The 26,991-nt window shown below is 36.8% G+C and overlaps 1 protein-coding gene and 1 long non-coding RNA gene across 5 annotated transcripts in view; one reads left to right on the forward strand and one right to left on the reverse strand.

Moving 5' to 3' along the window:
- Positions 1–26,991, reverse strand: part of SNX24 (sorting nexin 24) — an 89,018-nt gene that overhangs the window by 13,176 nt on the left and 48,851 nt on the right. For all 4 annotated transcript variants that reach the window (XR_005603844.1, XM_039567161.1, XM_039567163.1 and 1 more), the window contains exon 3: positions 23,287–23,391. Coding sequence is in view for 3 of the 4 variants with exons in the window: in XM_039567161.1 (XP_039423095.1) it covers positions 23,287–23,391 (105 nt within the window). In the remaining variant the exon portion in view is untranslated. The remainder of the gene's footprint in view (positions 1–23,286; positions 23,392–26,991) is intronic.
- Positions 463–20,469, forward strand: LOC109144863. Its single transcript, XR_002045862.2, has 4 exons — positions 463–984; positions 5,128–5,250; positions 10,467–10,619; positions 17,568–20,469. It is a non-coding gene; the product is annotated as an uncharacterized LOC109144863 (long non-coding RNA).

The following is a 26,991-nucleotide window of genomic DNA, read 5'->3' on the forward strand; positions in this document are numbered from 1 at the left end:
AAGTAACAGGAAAAAGTAATACAAAGAGTGAGTAGATCCATTAATGACAGACACAAAATTAGATGCTGATTTCAAAATGCCTAAATTGAAGTATTTTTCAGAAGTCAATGGGCCACTAGGATCATGAAAAATTAACAAGTAATTAAGACGATGTCAATACTGGTGGTGATGACAAACAGGTGCAGGAATACCTTAGATAATAATATATATATCAATCAATCCAGAAATTACACATTGTAGGAAGATACAGAAATTAGGTAGTCAGGTTTGAAAAAGTCTTCTCAAGAGTACAGGGGAAGAAGGCTTGTAAAAAAGCAACCACATTTACCACCACAATACACAGTAGATTGCAGTACTGTTTTCTAAAAGCTTAAAAGAACTAAACACAAATATGCTATAGTGAAAAAACCACTGAACATTCAGGGAAAGCAAGGTGCCTCATTTACCTCGCCCTCTGCCAGGGAAAGCTCCAACAGGCAGTGCCATGGAGCACCAGGACGCTCACCTGAGACAGGCACCATCTGAGACCTCTTACAGAACCCCTCAGACCAACACAGCCACTGGTGAATGCGAGAATTTCCTCATAAAACACTCCAAGTACAAATCAGCCACGAGAACTGCACGTAGCACAATTCATGTCACTAGAAACTCATGCATTTTCCCTGTTCAGGATGTTTCTGCAGTCCACTACCACAGCCTTATGAGACACCAATTATCTAAAAATTACATTTTGAGAAACATTAAGGATAGAGACCAATAAGACAAATAGAAAAAAAAAGAAAAAGAAAGGGAAGAAGAAGTGGAAGAAATGTAGTTAAGTGGAAGAAATGTAGTTACAAACTACAACACCTGGAAAATTTCAAAATCAATAGGTTTTTGTTTTCTGTCAGTCAGGTACTGCCCTCCTTCTATGGTGATCCTTGTGCATCAGGGAGAAAGTTGCATGGGAAAAAGAAGCAATACCCTGCAACAGGATCTGATCAGGTAATTAAATACTATCATAAATACATAATCTACTTAAAGGTGAAAATGTCAAGTCCTAACCTTCTTCCTCTAAATATCAGGGTTTAGTGTACATTCCTGTCTTCTTAGTGTGTGACAACTCTTTCTTAGAATTGTAGGATCATTTAGATGGGAAAAGGTCTTTAAGATCCACCCTTAAGCCAGTACTGCCAAATTCATCACTAAATCAAGTCCCTAAGTAAAGGGACTATATGTCTATATGTCTTTTAAATACCTCCAGGGATGGTGATTCAACTAGTTGCCTGGACAGACTGTTCCAATGCTTGACAACCTGTTCCTTGAAGGAATTTTCCCTCACATCTGATCTCAACCTCCCCTGGCCCAACCAGAGGCCATTTCCTCTCATCCTGCCACTTCTTACCTGAGAGAAGAGACCAACCTTCACTCTGCCTCAACCTCCTTTCATGTAGCTGCAGAGAGAGATAAGATCCCCCCTGAGAATAGTTTTCTCCAGGCTAAACACTCCCAGCTCCCTCAGCTTCTCCCCACAGGACTTGTGCTCCAGACCCTTCCCCAGCTCCACTGCCCTTCCCTGGACATGCTCCAGCACCTCAATGCCCTTCCTGAACTGAAGGGCCCAGATCTGAACCCAGGATTCAAGGTGTGGCCTCACCAGTTCTGATTACAATCACTGCCCTGGTCCTGCTGGCCACACTATTGCTGATACAGGCCAGGATGCCATTGACCTTTCTGGCCACCTGGGCACAGCTGGCTCATGTTCAGCCACTGTCAACCAGCACCTCCAGGTCCTTTTCTGCTGGGCAGCTTCCCTTCTGCCCAGCCACTCTGCCCCCAGCCTGTAGCAGTGCAGGGGGCTGTTAGGATGCAAGGGCAGGACACAGCTCTTCGCCTTATTGACCCTCACCCAGTTGGCCTTGCCCCATCAATCCAGCCTATCCAGATCCCTCTGCAGAGCCTTCCAACCCTCAGCAGATCAACACTCCTGCCCAGTTTAGTGCCATCTGCAAACTGACAGAGGGTGCACTTGATCCCCTCATCCAGACCATGATAAAGATTTTAAACAGGGCTGTCCCCAACACTGAGCCCTGGAGAACAGCACTTGTGACTGGCCACGAGCTGGATGTAAATCCATTCACCTCCACTCTCTGGGCCTGGCTGTCCAGCAAAGAGTATTTCCATCCACAACATGAGCAGCCATTGTGAAGCCATCAGCATTCATCACTGTCAAGATTTGAAATCAGAATACTCAGCATATACTTCCACTTTCCCTTTTTTTTTGTTTGACTCCTCATCAAGCATTTCTCTCATTGAGGTAATAAAACACACAGAAATTACTTGCTTGTTACAGTAACAAGTCTGCAGGAGCACAGTATTCCTCCTTATTCATTTTCTGATTAACAGTGGTGTATAATATATTGTTTATAGCTCCTTTAGAACCAGACAACTAAAAAAATTGCAATAATAGTAAAGATGATGATGATGATAACAAAAACAACAACAACAACAATAATAATAATGACAATAGAGTACCATGAGAGAACTAATATTAATAACTATTAATAAAGTGATATGCCTGTACCAGGGAAGTTACCCCACAATAAGGAGTAGAATTATTTGGAACAAGGATAAAGACATCTGAATGGAAACATATCACAGAACTGCTGTGATTGAAACAGAGACTTTGGTTAGATGGTTACTGACTAGATATTACAACAGAGGAAAGAGACTCTGTTTCAATACTTACTGCAACTCCTAAAAGGATAGAACCTACTTTCATTTCCAAAAGGCTTTTGACAACCTGCACCCCCCAACCAAAGGTCTTAAGGCAAACTCAGCAAAGATAAATAAATTGCTACAAGATCCTTACATAAGTAAGTTGTTACAAGAGAGGTTAGGAGAACACAGCTCTGAGTGATGCCTATTGGAAAAAATGTAACAAAACAATGATGGACTTTAGAATGACCATTAGTGATTGGGGGAGTGAGTTGCTGATGGCTGTAATAGCATTTTCACTTCTTTTTAGCTTCAAGAAGTCTCCCACAGCTCTAACTCATTTTGCTGGCTTTGCTGAGAACAAGGCAAGAGACAGATGTTTGATAAGGTCTGAGGAACTTATCTATGAAAACAAGTCTTGCTTTCCACAAGAATGACAATTTCATGCAAATGTCAGATCAAAAATTTAGAAGTCATCTGAGCATGGTTTCCTTGTCTGCACTGTTTCCACCAGATACTGTAACAAAAATGCTATTCAACTCTACAATAACTTCTTATTTTGTCTCTCTGACATTTCTTGTCAGATGTTTTGGGTCAGAGTAAACTCTTGAGAAATGATTCTACATTCCCTTTGAAACTAATTAGACTAAGCAGCAGGTACCCACTCTGATGCCCAAACAAGAGAATGTAGAAAGCCCAGGGAATTCACTGCACCTGGGGTTAATGAACTCAATTGTGCCATTTTTGCAGAGGTAAAGCAGGGGTAACATAGCTGACAAAATATATTTAGATTTATATGGTGGGGTTTTTTGGGTTTTGTTTGTTAGTTTTGAGTGTTGGTAGCTCTTTCAGCACAAAATACAATGTTGAATAAATACTCTAAGCTATTTTGTAGCATTGGAAGTGTAGCTGCAAGGAAATTGGCAAGCTTTATTTTAAAAACTCGGAAGCTTACTTAAATTTTAATCAGCTTAACAAGAAAATACATGTTGTGTTTGCAAGACATTTACTTACCTTTATCATCAAAAGAAATGTAAAAATCTGTATGTGGGACTGGTTTTTTTGGCTGGGTTTTTTTTCCCCAGAATAGTTAATACATTAACAATTTGCTTCGGTATCTTGATTCTGTACTTGAGGAGGTGGTTGCTTACACAATGGCAAAGAAGCACAAAGTATGTTTTGACCACTGACAAACTCAGAAATGGAGAAAATGAAGAAAACTGGAGACAGTTATAACAGTACAGATAGACAACAGGTATAGAACAAGAATATGAATGTATTGGTTGAAATTTGTGAAAGCAAAGGGCTTCCTTGTAGCAAGAGAAAACTCTGTTTTAAAACACAGACTTATCCATGTTCTATTACATTAACTTCTGTTTGTAAACATTCTTATGTTTAAAACATTTCCTTAGCCCCACAGAGCAAGACTAGATCAACTTGGAACAATGTGATAAGTGCTGTGCTCACAGCATTAGCTGTTGATTAAAAAGCATCTGTTTTCTGAAAAAATCACAAAGGTTTGCTTTGAAAAACACTCATAAGAAATGTCTACTCTGTATTGGAACCAACAGGTTAACGTCAAAGATTCAGACAATGTCTTTTTGCCTGCTTATGCTATAGAAGCAGCATAAAAAATGGTCAAGATGTAGTGACACATAACCATATGGATATTAAAAAAGCTTAGACAGCATTTCATAAATTACACAAGCAAATTGACATCAATGTCAGAGAAGAGAAATTTGAATAGATGAAGTAGGACATTTTTCAACAGATACTAACATGCATGTTTAAATTAAATTCTTGATAAATAACTAGCTACTAACTATGCTGTGACAATGTTTTCCCAAGGGTCGTAACTCAGTCATTATTTTTATTAAAAAGAAACACAATATAAAGTAAATGGAGGACAGTAGAGCAGTCACAGTGGGGTAAATAATTTAATTTTATTTTCCTAAATAAGAACAGGAAGATGCTCAAGACTGTCCAAAAGCAACAGTACACATTTCCAGCAGTAAGTCACTGCAAAACAATCAGGTGGGCAAGAAAGGCTTTAATATGTGCTGTCAAAACACTTAAATGGCCCAGTTTTGTCACCAAGAGTCTAACTCTCATGCTACAACACTTGTGGATCTTGACAGATGGGTTATTTCTGTGTTAAAACAGATTGATCAAGGACTGTACTCTGCTGCTCAGTAGCACCCACTGAACTACTCTTTCAGGAATAAGACTACAAATTAACTAAAATGTGTTGTCTTACAACATGCCTATACTCTATTTGTTGACACTCTCTTCTATCACATATCTGCATTTTGTTAAAATCTGCCAAAGAATTCGACATCTTGTTCATGCCAAAATTCTGCATTAAATAGCCTTCCATATAAATTTTCAGAGAAAGCTGACTTTGTCATGTATGTGTGTCCTCCATTACAGGAGAGGTCCAGCAAAAAATTATTAAATTCTGCATTCTTCAGTGAAATTAACTGCTTGCAGAATCAAGCCCAGCATATTGCAGTATGATTTTGTCTTGCTAATGAATCAACGGTCTTTACACAGGTAAGACAAAACATGAATAAATAAAAAAACATAGCAGTTAAGACTTGTGGTGTAGAGCTCATGACACTAAATTCTGCCTATTTCAAAAATCCTAAGTATGCTTGCTCATGGATTCAATCTGCATCAGGAATTAATGTCACCAGAAGTGCTAGAACTGGACAAAGTAACTCCCTTCCTCTGCAAACACAGAAATCCTGCTTTTCATTTGCACAGGGCTTCAACATTTTTCTTGTTTTTTCTTGAAAAAAACCCTACAACCCCAAAACAATCCTCAAAACCCCCCATCCTTCCTTTTTCACTCCTGCCACCCTGGCAAAAAACCTCACCTCTCTTTCAGAGAAATGAGCATGCCTTGTTACATGCTGCTCTGTAACTATAGGAGCAAATCAATAGCAGCTGAATGCCATCTGCTTCGGGCAGCAGAACAGCACCAAAAGTGTGAGCAATGCATCTTCCCTTATTGAAAGGTTATTTTATGCAAGTAAACAATTCATCGTCTTCTTGCACGCTTGATGCTCATTTACCACTTTTGATCAATAAAATATGCAAAACAACAAAAAAATTGAATCCTAAGAGTAGTTCTGATGCCAGTGTGATAGGTAATCAATACCAGGTCTCTGTTCAGTAAGGCAGCCAGTAGGGTAACTCCTTTATTGTACAAACCCAGGAGAAAGTGTGGAAATGTGTCTTGTTATCTATAAAATGCAATAAGAGAGTGAGAAACACAACTTCTATCCTGGAAATTAAAAAAAAAAAAAAAAGGAAAGGAGAGCCACTATTTTAATTGTATTTTCCCCCTAACTATGCAAAGGCTTCTAATGTCAACTTGCTTGATCATTTCTTGCAAAGGCTCTGCTGTTACACTGTTGATAGAGCTTCATTCACTATCATTAACACAGATTTTTGGTTAAATTGTAGTCATTACAAGACATACTTTGGACAACAATCCCTCTTCCTTCCTGCTCTACCTTATTAAGCCTCAGTTTTCAATGTATTTATGGTTCAGGTGAACTCAGTTTTTCTGTTAAAAACAAACTGGTATGGGAATTCTTTTGCACAGTGTTTCTTTTAGTCAGACCACAAACTGCCTTATTACATTAAGCCTCCTGACAATTGATTCAAGTAGAATACTTCTCTCCCAACAAAGAAAACAACATCATTTTTACAGATACTGCAGAACAAAACCTCCAATTTAAACAGTTTCCTAAAATAACTTAAAATACTTGAACTAACAGTTGCTACCGGCAACTAGATCTCTACTCTAGTGTACCATATATCCTAATATTTACAAAAAAAATTAAAACTACTACTCTCTCATTTGAACAGCAATTTTGCAGATTATATCACAAAGCCACAAATTAAGCTGCACACTCTATATTCTGATCTGCACTTAATACAGAATTTTCTTCAATCTTCTTTCCTGAATGTTTCTAGAAACACAATTACTTGCGTATATGGCCTTTACATTCTTTTGGTTATCTGAACTGCAAAAAAGCTTGATATTCTTCTGTAGGATCATATCTTATGTAGGGCTTCCACTTAAGAGACCTCATCAGTACAAAACGTTTTTAAAAAAACCACAAACCCCCCAAAACTTGATTTTTTAAAATATTTGCAATGCAAAGACATTTTCCAGTGCACTGGTCATAGATTTTGAGAAAAGTTTTATTAAAGTGAAACCAAGAAATACTGAAAAAAACCCAATTTCACTATAAGATTATAGCCAAACACTAACTTGTAGTCAAGCAGTGGCGCTTCTACACAGCAAAGGCAAAAAAAAATCTTCTTAGCATCTCAGTTCTCATAATTTTTGCAAGAAGAAGGCAACTGGAAGAACTTATCTGTAAATCAACTTACATAGAATTTTTAAGGTAATTACTGGCAATTTAAAAAGAACATATTTGCACATGTGGAAAAAGTCCTTCTGACCAATCAATGAAACTTATTAAATGTAAGATAGATTTGGGTTTGGGATTTATTTAAATCTGTGAATTAGAGGCATGTTTGTAAGCAACAGTTCAAAATTTTTCTTTTATAACCTTGTAAGACCCCAAACATTTGTAGTAGTAACAGGCAACTACCCCTTCTATATAATGTAGCTTGGATCATGCTCCTCCTGCATCCCTTCCTCATGCTTATGAGTTTATATGAACTTCAATATATGGCTTGAACACTTTTACAGAAGCCAAAACAATTCTGATCAAATTAATAATACAGAACATAGTAGTGAAAGTGCAGTAGCTTGGAGTCAATGACCCAACTAGCAGCAAGGGTATAATTTAAAGTCAGAAATTTCCAGTGCATGCACCGTTAGCCACAGTGAACCTGTTACTGCTCTAAAGGGAATTGTTTGCCTCTTATTAGATTTTCTACAGCACAGCCATAAGTGATAAATGTACTGCTGTACTCACTGTCAAGTTAATCAATGCTGCCAAAGTTTTGTTGACCTAACAGTAATCCATAAAGTGAGCGGCATTTTCTCTATCCCTATGACATCTCGGTCCTCAGTGGGGATACAAATCTTACAAGAGCTTCTCAAAAAAAACCCCAACAAACCAAAAAAAAAAACCAAACCAAAAAACAAACAAACAAACAAACAAAAATCCAAAAAACCAAAACCAAAAAAACCAAAGCAAAGCAGCGGGGAGAAAAAAGATATTTTCAAAATTCTGTCTTTAAATTAGCAGACTGTGAGAATGCCTTGCTTCTCTGACAAATTGCCTAAAAATGATGGCCATACAATGGAATCAGTTTGATGGCTAAAATACTAGCAAATGGATAACTTCATGGAGGATAAAGCCTTGCCTACTAAAAAGAAGATAAAAAACAGCTTCATGAGTCTTTCAAGGAAACAGTTGTGAACACGATTTACATGTAACTATAGATTAGTGCACTGGTTGAAACAGAACACATTGCAGCAATTCTGAAGACAGTAATGTGAAAACAATAATAAAAAATCACCACCAATAAAACTTGTCTACTGCTGTGTCTAGCTGTGATTCACAGTCCATGAGAGGCATCACCACTGGAAAGAAGAAAAAGTCAGGAAACAATCCCTGGTAGAACAAGCTGTTCTATAAACAAACTGCTGCCATGCTCTCACAAGCAATTATAGACATATGAAATATGAATTGCCATTGATTTTTCTTCTAGAGGTCACTCTGCTCCATGTTTTACGCAGTCTAGGCATTTATTTGGGTGGCAAACTGACAAGTTTTTACAGAATTAACAGAGCAATGTAATCCTTGCTCAATCGCAGGTACTTCATTATGGCTCTGTTTCTTGACACTTGTCCCTCCCAAAACTCACCAGCAAGGGAGTCCTTGATAAAGGTGAGGAACGATGCAATTATTTGTGAAAAGAGACCATCCTAACTTGGTCAGTGAATGCTTATTTACTTTTTCTGGCAGACAAGCAGCATCAGCTGGAAGGCTGCATTTGTCACACCATAGCAATTCTGTGGACAATGTTCTGATTTGGCTAAAAATTCTCCACATTCTTGTTATTGAAAGAGGGATGACTTCTCCAAAATGGAGAAAAAATATTGCAATTTAGCCTGCTAACAGAACCAGAAGAGCTATCTATATTTCTGTTAAAAATTATCATAACATTAGAATGCTGCAAGAATGCCCAGATGTTCTCTATAAATCCCTTATTTTTGATATATTCACACTTAGCAATTACTTGATGTTCCTCACTCAGCAACCAGAGACCTACTTAATTATGGTCAGTAAACTCCACAAATTAGGTTGAAATTGAGTATCACTCAATTAATCATAATATATGATTAATGAATCATATATTCTGGCCTTTTAGACAGCAATCTTCCTTATTTCTATTACTCACTTTGGCACAAATATTTGGTCTCCATGTTTCCCACACAAGAAGAATTCATAAAAACGCTGTGTTGCACCTCTTCTTCCCAATGGTTATTCTTTTTCCGAAAGGTCTGGTTTACCTTACAAGAAAGCTTTAGTATCTGAAGCTAGGTATAATTGTTATTTAAGTCACATTTCTTGGTGCATCAATGAAAAGGCGGAACAGTACTATATACAGCAGTACAGAGAGCTTAATCAGACTCTAGACTCCACAATGAGCAAATAAAAGTGAGTATGCCATCAGATGTGGATGTAGCCTAAGGGTTCAGAAAGGATTTATAGTAGAACTGAAATCTACAAAAAACTTGCATTGTCTGTTGACTGGCCACAGAGATGACCTTCAGTACATGATCATCAGAAAACAATACTGTGAAAGATATGTAGATTGAATAAACCAGTCAAAGGGACAAAATTAAGTTTCAGGGGAAAAAAACAAAACAAGAAAAGGTTGGAAGATGGAGAACTGAAAGAATCTGAAGTTGAAAGAATCTGCTATAGATATAAAAAGGATAATATGGTGGTTATAACTGGTAAATATACTATAGGGAAAATAATTTTCATGTCTTCATACACACAGTAACAAATCCATCAGTCTTGTCTGATGATAGAGTTCTCTCTGACATCCTTGGGGTGAACATCACTGCTTTGTAAAACTGGGCAAAAATAATTGACAAACTAGAAAAATTTGGATTATTTTTGGAGTTTTTTTTGCCACTTAAAATTTGGGTTGATGTGTCAAGCCTGGCTGCTGGACCTCTTCACTGTAATGTCATGTTGTCTGTACTTTTACATTAATAATACAGTTCCTGAGTATCTACATTGAACCACAGTTATTAAGAGCCTCCTACATCATTACAGGGCAACTTTGTCATAAAACCCACTAATCTTTATTTCCAATACTACAAAAAGACCCCAGTATCTTGTGGTAACTCACTCTTGCAGTACATGTCCTTGTGATTCCAGCACTTAAAGCTGGATAACTAATTCAGGTCACATAATTAAACTTGCCTGAATTTGATTAATTATAAAAAAATCCCCCTGTAAAGCAGGTAAGCACTACTGCATGGCATTTAAATACAATATCATTACAGAAACACAAATTGCTTCTTAATTGTGAAGTTATACAACTGCTGCTGTTCAAAACTATTAGCACATATCACCGCATGACCTTGTCTGAGTCCAAATACACAGAGAAACATCTGATGGGATAATGTGGAGACGGCTGCTTAAATGCTGCTGTTTACAAGACTGTAGAGTCTAAATTCTGTGCATGTTCTTTGTTGCTCCATAATCTCCTGTGGCTTTATGAGTGTTTTTCTTTAATGTGTGTTATATTAGGAACCTTTCCCACAGAACTATGTGTGAGAGCTGGACTCCATACTGAAAAGCACACTTGAAGATCTGGATGCTTTGACATCTGAAGAAACTAGTCTAATTTCCTCATGATTTCTTGGAGATATTCTGAATATTTTTCAGAAGCCAACATTATAGGTAAGCTGCTCACAAAACCATAGTTACTCTTAATACAACTGTGATCTTACTCCTGTGTTTGTTAAAGCATGTCTGTTACCATCACTTCATGAGCTGATATGACACGATACTATTATGGTTATGAATGCTGAATTTCTCTAATGATGATGATATTCCAGAAATAAAAAAATATGAAGCTCAAAAAATGGATTATGAACTCTCCCAGTCAGACACACATAACTGGAATGACATTTTCTCAGAAGGTTTTATTGGGAAAGTTATCACTGACCTTTTCATTTTCCTAGAATAGACGTACCCAGTGGGTTGCAACAGCATAAGAAATAAGGTTTTTATCCAACCATTTTAAAACTGTAATACTGCAAAAGCAGACTCCAGCCACATTGCTGCTGTAAAGGCCAGAGATGCACCATACAAACTGATGCTCAAAGAGAGCAGTTTTAAAAGTTGGCAGCTGGTATGTTTGTGCTATCAATTTATGTGAACGATGCCAACTCACAGAGTAGCAATATAACTTACCTAGCCAAGGTAGTTCTGTAAAAACTGACTTAGAGATTAGTCTGTTTCATGTGCCTTCTTCTTGTTGGAGTACATTACTCCAAAGCAGAATATATGCAACACTTATCAACAAGTGAACAAACGTTTTTTGTTTGTTTTTTTAATACCTTTTTTGAACATATTAATATTCAAAGCCTCTAAGTTTATTTCAAAATCTAAGGTGACAGATGTGTGTGCTGTCAAAAGGCAAAAGGCTGGCACTTAAGGAGAGCATCCAGGTGCTTTTTCTACGTTTCATCATTAAGAGAAATATCCAGAGCACCCACATGCAGAATGATGTTTACACCATGTGAATCAATGCAATTTGGCATGCACAGGCAGCTGGAAGAAAGGAACACCCATCCAAAAGGTATAGATATACAGGAACACATACCTGTACTAAAGGGGAATCAAAATAGAGTGTTTAGGCTAAGTCTCTACCAAACACAGGGGTTACTGATTATTAACATAAGCAATGCACACTTGGAGATTACTGTGTCTACAAACAGAAGGTTGTAGTATATGCAGGGTTTTCTTATGCTTTAGATGCAAGTGGAATAAATCTTGTGATGGTTCTGAATTTTAGGATCGGTGATTTCCCACGTCTTTTATTTCTATATCACAGATAAAATTTTCCTTTGTGCTCTCAACACTGTTTTGTTGCATCAGTGCTTCTTACTGCTTTACGAAAAATTTGCATTCATTGATAATGTTGGTTCACTCTAACTGCTATACTGAGCTTTGAACTAATTGCTCTCAATTAATCTGTTCCACTCTTTGATAGCTTATTTATCAGATTGGGAAAGATAGATTTAATGGTGCTTGCTGGAAACAAGTTCTTTAATTGGAAATACCTGAGTGCTTAGCTCACTTCGTGCTCTAGCAATTAAGGACAATTTGGAAAAGCGTTTTTCCCCCTACTATTGTCTCCTTGATTAGATATCCAAAGAAGCAGACAAAACAAATGACAACACCACCTAGCAATATTGGTTCAAATAAAAGCCCAGCAGCCAAATTACTTACTATGAGAAATGTGAACCATCCCCATCAATTCCAATGCTCTGTTACATTCATTTTGCTGTATCTTTGCCTCCCAAGTAGGTAAATGGCAAAATTTCTTTCAAAATGCATAGCTCTATGCCTGCCTCTATACAATTATCCCTTTCCACAAATAAGCCAAATCAACAGAAGAAATTATTTTTCTTGATTAAGCTCCCACATTTCTCTTGGGATGAAACAAAACAAACAATTAATCTTTCCTTATTTGTTCTCAGAAGAACCTACATCCCTTAAATGTACAATAACCAGGGTACCTGTGGCAGGCAGTCGGCAGCAATTAGGCTTGTGCTGAAAACGAATGGACTAGAGTCAGAATGCCTAATCTGCTGAGAGTTTCTACAGGAGGGCAAGGTTAGACCAGGAAAATTCCCTTGCTGTGAAAACACTGTTAAAAATTACCACCTGACTTCAGCATAATTAACAAGGTTTGGGAATTTATATGAACTGAGTAATTGAAAAGAATTAGCAAGAGATATATACATTAATCTTCGCCAGTTACAACATGCCTAATGAAATTAAAGGTTCTACTTCTGCTTCACGCTTTGTTTCTGCAAACTTTTTTCATCTACAGAAGAAAAAGTATATTAGATAAAGACAATGATAATTATGAGAAATTTAAAAGAAGAAACTGCACCATGAGCCTCCATTTTTACATCAATACTTCTTGAAAATTTTCTTATATATAATTCACAGTTTTTATCATAAGTAACCCTGGAAGTTTCTTATTTTAACCTTTTCTAAGTCGACAGGAAAAATCTGTATCAGAGTTATAAATTTAGGCATCATTCAGTAATGTGTATTTATTTGCAAATGTACCTGCACAGAAATCCAAGCCTATCTCAGTCAAAAAATTCTGCAGTGAATGGGTTTAGTGTAAAATGAGCTTTTTTACACTTAACTAAATCTATATTATATTTGGACAACAGAGACAACAAGCAGGTAAAAAAAAAAAAAGACAATCAATAGTGATGTGGGTAGAGATAGACAATGTTAGAGAAGATAACAAGCATTTGTAATTCTCCTAAGCTACCCATGACCACAGGACCTTCCCCCCTTAGTTCACTCTGAAATCCTACAACATCTTTCAGAAAGGAGTCATGTAAGACTGCATAAATGCCAAGAAAAGGCAGCATACACACACACACGGGAATTATGTCTAATGCAGGAACATTCAATTTACTGCAGAACCAAAGGAAAAGGCTCACTGACCATCCTTCCACAACGTATCTGAGGAAGACTACTCGTCTCTTCCTCTGCTCACCTCTCTTAGCTACTGATAGACTAGCTCTCGTATTTTGCTTAGCACTCCTTCTTGCGAAGAATTTTTCTGTTCCACTGCTCCTTCCTTTCAACATCGAAAGCAGAAGGTCAAGAATTACTGCTTATTTATTTCAATGTATTTCTGGTAAACCCCTGTGATTAGCCACAGCTTGCTGGTTTTTTTTGTTTGGGGTTTTTTTCAGAAAGGTCTATGTTAAATGATACAAACAATGTTAGACAATAAAGTTATTATGGTACACTAGAATCAAGCTTTAATTCAGCTTTCCTATGTATAAGGATTTATTTAACATTGCTTACATATGTAGCATGGTCCTACACTACTTTTTCCCCCAGAATGAGTTCTTCATCCAAAGCACATAATAAATGGTTCAGTTATTCAGCATATATTCCGTATTTTGTTTTCTTCCTCTGGCCTCCAAACACAGCCTGTGCCTTATGTGCAGATTCAGATCTTGCTGTGAAGAAAGAATTATTCACTTCTTCATGAACATTTTTCTCCTGCCCTCATGTGTGATTTATAAATGTGTAAAGAATGTTAATGGCGGATCTTCACCCACATAAAGAGTGCATGCAGAAGAATACTACCAGATTGCATAAAGTCAATGCAATCTAGGTCTAAACTACATTCTAATTTAGTGCTGTATACTACTGAATAACCTTAACAAAACGTAGTGTGTTACACTACACATGCAATAATAAAATACTCCTTCAGTAGAAAATAAGTTTATCCCTTTATTAGCAATTCATTAACTTTACCGACAAATCTTGAAGAAAAAGCCATTAAGATTAAACTTGCTTTGAAAGTCCAATTTAAAAAAGCAATAGTCATTTGTATACCAAAATATAAGAATTACCTTATGCAAAACAGCACAGAATAGGAATTGAAAATGTGTTTAAAATACTACAGATTGATTAAAAAGATGGGGGAAACCTGAGTCTTTCTACCAAACTTCAGGTGGTGATAATAGGACTGCAAGAATTACTGCTCCCTCCCTCCTTCCTACTTTACAAGAATTGACAAAAGTTTTTTGACTCGCCTCCATCTTTCCCAAAGAGCTCAAGCAAATCTATTAAATATCTATTAAGGAAAAAGAAAATTTATTGCCTACACATCAGAGCTGCATTCAGGATAAGGAAGGTGACCACATTTTATTTCATCATGGCTAAATGAATTAAGTATCTCATACTTTTTATGGCTTTAGAAGGAATCATGGCTGTTAGAACAGTCATCAACAGACTACAGCAGTGTGCCAGCACTTGAGTTTTAATATCCCTAGTTTTGCTTTCATAGACTGTGACTTAGACAGAGAACTTAAATTTCTTTCTCTCTCCTCTTGAAATGTTTTTCAGCTATTCTGAGCATATTCAATCATGACAGAGACCATTTCTTACTGTATGGAAATGCACGATTAGTACAATTTGATGTTCATCTTAACTTGGGCAAAAGTGTGTAATACAATATCATTATGATACACAGTATAATGAAAAGAGAACAAGCACTTAGACATGGTTTCTAAACATGTCACAACTACTTACGTAAATTCTGTGCTTAACTAAGTAAAATTTATTTTGATCACCTCTAACACGTAAAAGTAAAATTAGAGAGTTCATGCAACACAATTCTATACAGCAAAACCAAACAGATTAGTGAAGATGAAGGAAAAGAAATATTAATCATAAATCACAACAGTTGAAAAGCAAAAACTGAACTCCTAAAACACAAACCAGGTAATTTTCTGAGCATGCTTGAAAAATGCTTTCATTCCTCATAAATCTCTACAGACAGACAGTTTTAATAAATGCCTCTCCTTTAAATTATCTACAGAATTATTTTGCTTCCCTGTTTTCTTTGGCTTTCTGCTTCCCCTTAACAAATATGCAATCCTGCATGTGTCAGGCACACTTCTTTAAAATCCACAGCCATCTAAACCCAGCTATGTATCTTTACCACCAAAGAAACACGTATGCACAACAGAATCTTAAAAAAGCTGGTCACAGCAATGATGGATTTAAGTTATTAACCGATCAAAAAAAGATGGATGGTGGTCTGCTTTTCTTAATCTACATCATCATCTAGATCTATTTAAGGATATGTGGTACACTAACAAACTTAGTTAAGGTTTCGATAAAATCAGTAGAATAATCTGCCCTGTTACATTGAGACTGTATCGATCAATAAAATCACTTGTACTAGGAAAGTACTGTTAAGTACTGACAAGCCCAGCCATTAATATTATTTAACACTCCGCTCACAATCTTTAATGAGGACAAAGAACATTTTGTCTTTTTATACTTATCATACCATTGCTTTTAGAACTCCTTACAGGAGCTGTTCAGCCTTGATTACTGCACACTAAATGGACTTAGAGAAGGAAGAGACTGAATAATTTTGGATAATGGAGAGAATTTTCAATGTGATTCATAGATGTAGGTGATTCAACAGACTTTCCAGCAAAACATCAGTTAAATCTTATTTCACTGAATCCAACTTTTTTTTGCAACTTTCTAATGCTAGACCCTTTCCTCTCAGCATATTCACCTTCATTTAAAACAAAACTAGTTTCCAGAAACAGCAATCAGGAAGATAAGCATCTGTTCTGGACTTGATGGGAATTTTTTTTCTGCAAATAAGTCAATTTGATCTTAAATTAGTTAGAAATAGATCCTAAGAGTGAATGTGTACATAGGACAAAGGGAAGGACTGCCTCTGCAGAAACCTTTGTGGTGCCTAATGAATGATACAAGGAAGTCAAAGTGATTTCTATCCAGCTCCTGCTCTCAGACATGGGGAATGGTTAAATAGAAGCCTAGTGGGAAAAACCCCCACAGGTCAGGCACACACAGAATAAGGTGGAGAAGAAAAAAGTCCACATTTTGCACAAAACTTTTATAGCTAAAAATTTCAACCTCTGAATTCGGGTTTTAAGTATACAAGCAAGCATCTCCCACATGTAAAGCATCTGGTCTGAAAAGGCATTAGCCTTTACAAGTGGCTTTGCACAGCCACATGACCTGCATACCTCTATCTATCTCTATAGATACCTCTCAATGATTCAAACATGTCTTCTCAACCATACAATTAACTCTTTTTTCTTTTAAGATGGTGTTCATGATACATACAGGGCTCAGTTCTTGAAAACACATTCATGTTTAAACAAATCTAATAACAAAATGAACAACAAGCATGTCTCTAATTACTATAAGGATTATATAAGAAAGGTCATTGCTTCAGACTAAAGATCCATTTAAGCACTGTATCCTATATCCCAAAATGGTTATAAATGGATACCAAGAAAGAGTATAAATGTGCAAGACTAACATATAAGACATTTTTCTTCAAAACTCCATCAGCTTCAAAAGTTATTTCCAACTAGAGGGCCTTCTATGCTTGATATATGCTGTCCTTTCATACACCTTTCCAGTCTTCCAATTGAACTAACTCAAAATTTTGTGTTCACAACACCCTTTGGCAAAGGTACACAGGTATATGGGAACAATTAAATGCTTGATACAGAATATAAAGGAAGAACAATTGTAATGAATATTAACATTGACAGAAGGGATAAATGTGCTGAATGTGAACTGCACAGAAATAAAATTTAAATAGTTGAAAGATCATTGAATAGCTCTAAGTTCATTTTGCCATTGCATTTCCAAAACTAAATAGTAACAAACTTGATCCATTTTTATTGGCCAAAAGCAATCAAATATCTCATAAAAGTGCATGTATCACACACAGATCTCAATAATTCTAAACAGCTCCAACAGCACCAGTTCACCTCTACAGACATTACATATGTAACATCAAAACCTGTTACACTTAGAAAGCACTTACAGATTACTTCTAACCCTAGAGAGCTGTATCATCTTAAGCCACACTCAAGATCTTCCTGTCTTTATATGAAGTCCTAGTTTTTGTTCTGCTTAAGAGAGCTCAGATAACTTTATGTATTATCATGGGACAATTTTTACCTCTACTTCACAAAGAGAAGAGAAAACAGTGAAAAACCATGTATATCACCAAGGATTTCTTTTCCTCAAATAAATTTATTTTCTTTTCTGATTCTTCTCCAGGCAAGAGAGTACTGAAGCAGGATTTCAGCTGCAGTTACAGAACAGGAGTATTTGGCTATTGAAAGGCAAACCTCTAGCAAACACACTATGTGGAGTACTTGCACACTGGCATCAGGAGCCTAGATGCCTCATCTTAGAGCGGAGATCTCTCCAGTCTTCCTGACAATGGACAAGGTTATAAATGGCTGAGTTCACATTCCTTCTTGTTAGAATAGCAAGATGTCAACAGAAATTGAATCAGTTAAGCAGTGAAGAACTAATGAAACTTCCCAAGAGGTGATAGAAAACTCTTTTTCTTCACAATTAGATAAAAAACCCTGAGAAATCACATTAACACAATCCCCAGAATGATAGTGAAAAGGGGCAATGACTGAAGCTCAAGGAATGCACAATTCTTATCCCCAGTTGCAATATGAAATGCTATATTAGGTCTGAAATGCTCTGCAACAAAGCTTTCTAATCAACAAAAAGAACCTTTAATATTTTTTTTAACTGAATCTAAAACTTTCATGAAGTAACATCACAAAACTAGATCAACTTAAGAGAAAACAGTACAAAAGTTTGTTCATAACCACTGTCCAGTCAGGAAAGGTTATTTATTTATTTAAACTTTACCACAAGGAATTTTGTATCAATGCTTATTGAAGTAATTAAAGAAAATCATAGTGGCCCATGAAGAAATGACATCTTGAGCCAAATTTTCTGTATGATAGTTTTTCCTCTGCAGTCACTAACTACAGAAATAGCTCATTTGTCTTCATTTTTTTTGCAGTTGCTGTTGAACTGTTCCCCCCAAAACAGTAAAAAAATGCAATACAATAACGTGTGCTTTTCTTCTTCATGTTTCTGATGAGCTTACTCATAAAGCAACGATACATTATTCATTATTACATGCACTGTTTTCCTAACTCCAACCTGCTGGAAACTAAGACAGCTAAGGAGTATAGGATTGGATTTTAATTTCTTAAAAGCAAAATCATAGAAGATATGGTTTTACTTATGTTTTCAGGAAGGATTGGTAGTTAAAATATTTTTAAAAGGAATTGCATTTTGAAGAATACTGAAATATAGGTCAAAGTGCTTCTCAGATCTCCAGATTATTTCCTTAAATGGAAAACAAATCTCTAGTCCAGTTTCATAAACGCCATAATTCATTTTTAAGATTTGGATTCCTGAAACTGCTGGAATGTTGAAGTTCATCAAGTCTTCACGTCTCACAGCCAAGGAGCACTTTAACCAATCTTATCTCCAGGAATCAGGACTGTTCTCTTTGTAAAAAGTTCAAGAATAAATAAAAGGCAAGTATGTTTTCTTGACCTCAGCCAAGAGAGAAATATTAGCTCTACATATTAACTCTGGTTAGAGACGTATGTACATAGAGACCATACATATATACAGAGCACTTCAGAAGGTCTACAGCTCTCTGTTTTATATTAGAGCCTTGCCAGTCACAAGAAGAATTTCTTCAGGTCATCCAGACCACATGAAATGACTTAGTACCCTGAAACTAACCAAAAATCTGGGCCTCCATCAAAATCTTTCCCTATAAGCAAATCATTTCAGTGAAGACTAGCAGCAGCTACAAAGTCTCATGCTTAGGTATGGGTGCCACTTCACAGTGAATTCTGTTAACGATGCTTGTTATCTTGTTGGACTGATGATATCAGCAAATGATGAGATTTCTTCAGCCCAAGGGGGCTAGAAAATATCTATTCCATTGAACTTTAAAAGGCAGACCTGTCAAAGGGCAAGTCCCTGGGGCAGACAGACTGGATGGCAATAACATCCAGCATCAGCTTACTGGGACAAGGATATGACCTAACTCCAAATGAGCAGGTGGCTAGATCAAATTCTTCCCCATTACCAATTCACAGGAAATAAGCTCTGTAAGAACTGCTCCTCCAATAGTACATCATATCAAATGTATTTGTAACAAATACTGATCTGATCCAACGCAGCTGCAGGTGCTTTGACAGCCAATTAGATAAGGTCCCTCCAGCGCCACCCTTAGGAATCCCACCAATGTCTTCAATGCCCAAAATAAAACCCCAATGATCTGTTCACTTGGTCCATCTACAAAATTACTTATTGAACTCCTACACAGTAAAAAACTATGGAAGAGGGAGCTTTTCAAGTGATTTATATCTTCTTTAAATACACATACAAACTAACTTCTGTATTGCTTTGTGATAACAGTCAGTCCAAGACTGGACAGTGGATGAAAAAAAACCCAAACCAAACAAACACCATCCAGAAGCTACAATACTGGTTATCAGCCTGCTCCATCATTTTCCACACTTACCTTCACCTTCTGATACTTTCAAGTAAATACATTTATCCATGCTCACTACTATGAGGAGTCACCTTTCAGTACAGGTCCTTTTGGCAGCCCTTCTCAAATTATAGGCGCCTTATACAACTAGCTGCTTAAAATCCTTATCTTCTACCTTTCTTCAACTCCTCAGGAAGCTCATCGAGAGAAGATATTTCTAACCATAATCTAAGTTCAAATCTTGCTGCAGTCTAAAACTACTATCAAGACAGATTTTTGTCAGCAATAGTGTAACCCAGTGATTTATTTTCCAAATTTTAAATCTAAACCACCTGGATTCTCATCTCTGCTCTACTGCCAGCTACAAGCTCAGATATACAAATAAGTAACTATAAAGTTACCTAGTTGATGGCCACCACAAGGTAATAAAAGCTGGTTTAGTGCTCTTCTACTGGCAGTAACAGGCATTTTGAGATTTAGAGGAGACCGAGGGGAGACCTCCTTGTGGTCTTCATCCTTATGAGGGGAAGCAGATGGGCAGGCATTAATTTCTTCTACGTGGTGACAGTGACAGGACTCAAGAGAATGGCCTGAAGTTGTGTCAGGGGAGGTTTAGGTCAGATATCAGGAAAAGTTCTTCATCCAGAGGGTGGGTGGGCACTGAACAGGCTCCTCAGGGAAGTGGTCACAGCACCAGCCTGACAGAGTTCAAGAAGCATTTGGACAATGCTCTCAGGCACATGGTGTGACTCTCGGGGTGTCCTATGCAGGGCCAGGAGTTGGACCCGATGATCCTTGCAGGTCCCTTCCAATTCAGCTTATTCTGTGATTTTCTTATTTAGCAAAGACTAAACCAGCTCAGCTTGTCCTTTGTGCTGTAGATTAAGATCATGCACACAGACATTTACCATGATCAGCAGAGGTGCAATAGCTTATTTCTTCATACTAATTTGCTTGAATGTTTGGGGCCACAATCTGTCATTCACTTATCTTTGCATCTGTTTCCTCATTAATAAATTAAACATAATCTTTCTTTCCTCTTGTCAGTCAGTTGATTGTTCTCAGTATTCACAAGGACTCTGTAAATATTATTATACATGCAGTTGAATTACTAAGCATATTACTGCTTCTAGTCAATTGTTTCACAGTATTAAAAACAGAAGTTGCAAATTCCAGTCAAACTTGTAAAATACAAAAGTCTTACTTAAAATAGTATAAGATAAATCATTATTTCAAAATTCCATGAAAATTGTTCTATTATAACAAGAAAAAGTCCTGACCCAACCTTTCAAAAACAGAAGTAAAATAAGCAATCTGATGACTATTAGCTGGCAGTGGCTACTGATACATTAAAAAAAATTACTCCTTGTAGCTCACAATTTAATAATACTTCATTTATTCATAATTTTTGCTACTCTTCAAAAAGATATAATGAAATGTTTCTGAGCTCCTGTCCATCCACTCCAAGAAACAAACAACCTGTGCTGAAAGGATTTAAAAGGGCGGTTTCATCATGAAAAGGTCACAAAGAAGTAACAAGGTGCTGGCACTTTCTGTCTTAGACAGGGAAATGTCTTGCTTTCTTTACTACTTAATAGAGACTGACTATCTACTACTCTCATTTCATGTCAATATTTTTATCTGCATTTAATTATAGAAGACTACTTAGTTAAAATATATTAAGAACCCAACATGACTAGACCATGTCAGGTACAGGTCTGTATTTGACAGCCATCTGCATGGCATGCTAAAACAAATTAATTGAACCTAACATCTACGTAATTGCTCAGTCTTGGCATAATGTTCTGGCTGGTTTTATACAAAACAAATAACGACTGGCATGACTTCATAAAACTTTATCTGCTGCACAAATGGTTGGCTACAAGCACCACCACTGACCAGTGACAGTAGCAGCCAAACAGCTCCTGCAGATTAACTGTCAGTAGTATCACCTGAAAATATGTTTGCAATGTTTTACATACATGGTGTTAAATAAAAAACTGATCATGTCTCATGAAATTGTAGTACATTCTTACACTGTGTTTTGGTAAATGCTTGGCACTATTGAAAAATATCTGATAACCAAAGTGCCTTTATATGAACTTTTCATTGTCTAGAATCAGGCCCTAATTATCTTAAAAGTTAAAATTTCACTGTTGATTAATTCTGCTTTCTATTAGCAGAAACAGAAATTAATTACTTTGACAAAAGTATTAATGATTTTCTTCTTGTTTAAATTAGTATGCACATTAGTATGGATATAACTTAGAGGCTTGTCATGTTTTAAATAGATGATGCCCAGCAGTCCCTTCCAACCTAAACCAGTGCATATTCCTATGACAGCCAACAGCAACTGAAGAGAGGAACAGTTAATTAAATGTGCAAGACTGCAAAAGAACAAGAGTTGACTAACTCTTCCAGTAGGGGGAGATGTTCTTTTACAGTTTATCAGCAATTAAAAAGTGATAACCAAATTACCTCTGTATCTTTTTAACGAAATCAACTGCTTAAAACAAATTGGTACATGTAGTACCAATTGGTAGTAATTATGTCCAAAAGAAAGTTGTATGGAAATCAGAAAAAAAAAATTCACTGCAAGTGGCTGATATGAGTAAAAATAGAAGACTGTTATTCTTGCCTTCCTCCCAAAACAATTATGTTTTGACACATTATTTCTATGATCCCTTTCAGTAAAACAGCATTTGCATTAGTGCAGCTAAAAGTGCAGTGCACTGGGAACATGTTTACAGTAACACCTTCATCTGGCTTTGCCACCAGAGAAACAGCTGTGAACTGATACCACAGGGCATTTTCTAAAGCCCTGTGACAATACAAATTCCATTTATTAAAAATGAATGGGATTTATTCCTGATATATTTAGATGTCTATACAACTGCATCATTCCTGAAGACTCTTGTTATTGTCTATATCAAAATCATGACCCATCTAGGTAGAATCTAAGACTTAAAATGCAAATGTCCAAATCAACTGAGATTAGTATGAGATGACAGGTGCCTATTTCAGCTAGAGGAACAATTCATGTACAGCAGAGGGATATGAATTTTATGAGCTGATGCTTCTCAAGTCTGTCTAAATAGAGGTGAGCTAAAGAAAGACTCCTTATATTTTTCCTGCAACACTTTTGATTGGTACAGTCAGAACAACTTTGGAAAGAACAACATTATTTTCCCCATTTTAGGCAGAGGAAAACAAAGGCTCACTAAAGTCAATCAGCAGCCTTTGGAAAAATCGGGAAAAAAAATGCAAAACAGTCTAGTTTTCTAGCTGCTAGTCCTGCTAAGTGAACAGAAATCACCACTGCTGGTAAGTGTCCAGATCATTTTCCACCTCTAAAATTACCTATCAGTAAAACGTCACACTTCATATTTTCTAATGCTCTGAAAACAGATGCTGCTTTTACTTTCAGCAGGCTGCAAGGAGACCCACCTGCAAGTACAACTCCAGCCCTTGTCGTCGCTGCTCCAGGACCTTGGGGACCCAGTTTCTCACGTGCTTTGAAGGGATCTCTGGAGTTCTTATGAACTTCTTGAGCTGAAAAAAAAAAAAAAACCCCAATAAATAAAAAGGAAACAACATAGATTGAAACAAAGTATAATAATGTCTCTTTAAAATAAACAAGTTTCTGTTAGAGATATACAAAAACCTATGCATTAAGGACAACAGCACGGAAATGAAGTTACTTACAATCATCTCCCTGAAATAACAGCAGATGTCATACCTACAGGGTGCAGTTAAAAATCTTCCCATCCAGTTGCCCTGGACAGTAAAGACGAACCCTACTAAAATTTTTTGTCACTAAGAGCCTGAAAATAAAATGGCAACCACTACATAAGAATACTTGAAATTGGAGTTTCCCAGTAGTCTACTTGGGACGATACCTCACAAGATCACCATGATGTAACCAGAAATTACCTTGCTAAGTGCAGTGAACACACCATGACGGCTTCTAACTCCAGATTTAGGCAACTATGAACAGGTGTGAGAAGTACAGGGAAGAGCGCTAACCATCTCTCTGGAGAGTTGGCAATCCATGCTCTCAAATTGTACCAGCAGATTGACAATCTGTGTTTAATACCTTACACAAAGAAATAGCAAGATTGTCACTGAATATATTTTGAAGAGAGCTCCATAACTATTCCTCTAAAGATTCCCACAGGAAAGCTTATACATGTATCTATAGAGATCTATATATAACATGTATCTATATAGATCTATATGTATATATATACACACACACACATGCATATATATTTTATATATATGCATAGTTATGACTGTGTATAGATAGACACAAACATACAACCTGACAACACTAATAAATCCTCTTCCTAGAGAAACATTTTTTTTCAAAACCAAAAACCATGAATGTTTTCCTCAAAACTACAGAGCAAAAATAATAACTGAAATAGACTCCATTGCGTTTTAATAGAAGGTGGCATTCTTTCTGTTGGATATTGCCTCTGAGTAAATCTGAGGCAAAGAATGCAAGGAAAGAAACTCAAAATTGACTTTGACATGCATACCCATGGGAGACTAAGAATTTACATTTCATCTTTGAGCTTGCTGAGATGTCACTATAGGAAAAAGCAGTGGCAACATATCAACGTCTCTGCAATCACAAGTATTGAAGCAGCAGCCGGGAAACCTCAATTGCTCTGGAAATATTTTGCAACTTCCTTATATCTTAACAGTGCTAAATTACAATTAAACGTGAAGTGAGAAAAACAACACTCCAAAATAAAACTCCAAACCTAGGTACGTTTACTGGCTGATCTTAAAGAGAGAATACAACACCCCGTTTTTCCCTCTAAATTGATTGGGGATGTTGAAGAAACTACGGTCACCACTGTTGTGAACTATGACAGCACCTGCAGGTGAGCAACAAATGAGGAGAATGCTCCAGATGAGTGCAGACAAATCTGAAACTATTAAAGCATCCACCAAGACCTACTGCTTACAAGATGATTACTCTCTGGCTAGTAACTCAGCTGATGATTAACAATCCTTTTGTGCTCTGTGGCCCTGTTACATATAAAACATCCAAAACACAATTACTTAATGTGCAGGCATAGATACTGGTTTTAAGTATAAAGCCAATATTACACAGATATACAAAGAATATCTTTGTATAGATACCTTTGTACGAAGGCCACTTTCTTGTGCTTACAGTAGTCCAGTCATACATATTGCTATAGATAATTATAACAATGTCAAAGAATACTAAGCAAAGCCACATATGCATTAGCTGTATTGCTTCAGACTTGTCCCGACACAAACACAGTCATCTGAGGACTATTATTGCCTATAATACTTTCCTGTCTGTAACACTGACCTAATGCCTGTTGACACACTGTGACCTCTATTTCCTGAAAGACTTGAAGATGGCTCACATTATCAAGTAAAGAGTTATTTGTCCAATTGTGAAAAGACAATATGATCTAGAGTATACACTAGTTATTCTAAAATTATAGACAACTTGCAAAACAAGATATGTCAAACTTCAGATTTTTGCAAATTTCACTGCAGTAGTTTCAAGACTGTCACCTTCTAGCATTATTGTACTTAAAAGGACTACCGATATTTAATAATGGATAAGAAAATAAGTATAAAAAGATATTTGTGAATAAATATAAACAAATTGTTGTATTTTTAACTATGTTATACACCTTGAAATAATTTAATTCTTGCTAAAATACCTTTCCACATGAATATAATAGCACTTTTGTTCAGATTTACATATAATACTGTAATGTGAATGGTGCATAGCCTGACAGGCAAGGTTTGTTGTTCATAATCAGGGCAAAGCATAATGGCCTATGCAAACTATTTCATAGAAGCCAACAGCTGTGGGTGGTTTCTGTAAAAAGAATAATTTGTACTACTGGTGTAACATGGCAGTCTCGAAAATATTTTAAACCTTTGCCACTACAGTCAGATTGCACATGAAGTGGGGCTTTACTCTTTCACACAACTGGAATCTATGAAAGATTGAACCCAAGAAGGCGGGAAATCCAGACATGTTCTTGGAAACGGCTTTGTTTAAAATATATAATTAATCAAAACATTGATTGGCATTCTTATGAATGATGTCTTCTGTGAGCAACAGTCTTCCTTCCTCCACACAATGCCAGTGAGGCATGCTCTTCTCCAGCACAAGGCATGATCTCCTCATCAGTCTCTACATCCATTTTCTACCACAGCTGTTCTCTACAGAAGCTTTGTTTCTCCTACTCACTACAGACATCTCCAACATTAAGGGCACCTTGAATATGCAGCAAGTCTAAAGAGACCTTTCCAACTGCCATGTACTCACAGCAATTTAGAATTAAATGTACATTTTAAATTAAAGGGGAAGAAAGGAACTAAAGATAAATACCGCATTGGCATGCTGATAGCAAACTGATGCAAATGCTTTCTCTAGGACTTCTATAACACTGAAAGCACTAAGACAGGTTCAGAGCACAAGCTGTTCAACAATACTAACGAAAATTTTACAACTTCAGAAAGTAAGACTTAATAAAAAGGTATATTGCTGACAAAATATGCTCTATGTTTTGCATCTCTGCAGGGGACAAGCAAGGAAAAGTCTCTATCCATTTTCAGAGTAATAAAAACAGACAGCAAGTGAATGAGAAAATGAAACAAATTGAAATGTGGTGCAAAGGTTAGAATATCTGTTTTTCAAGTTTGTTTATTTTGCTGCTATTTCTGCAGAGAGAGAAAGGGGGCATCATTTATGATTTTTCTGGTGTTCTAAGAAGAAATCTCAGCAAAAGGAGTTATTGCAGTGAAAGTGGTGTACAAGAAGATAAATCTGAGAATGAAATTGCAATCATTTGTGGCTTTTATGCGGAGTAATTGTGCAACTCCAGAAATTACAGTGAAGTTAGACCTGCTGTCCCATCTGTCTGGACAGAAGGCCAGTTATGTGATGCAGAGCCTCCACCAGTTCTGCTACCTGTCCATCCTGTGATGGGCTGAGAACAAGCCCGAGTAACCCCTCTGCTTGGGGGATCATGTCAGTCCTGCAATCGTTGCAGCTGGATGACGACTGTGTGGAGCATGTCACCACACCTCTACGACATGAGTCATCCACCAGGTAGGAGTGGCTCTGGGACATCCAGCTGCCCA

This window comes from Corvus cornix, chromosome Z, assembly GCF_000738735.6.
Source record: "Corvus cornix cornix isolate S_Up_H32 chromosome Z, ASM73873v5, whole genome shotgun sequence".
NCBI classification, from domain to species: Eukaryota; Metazoa; Chordata; class Aves; order Passeriformes; family Corvidae; genus Corvus; species Corvus cornix.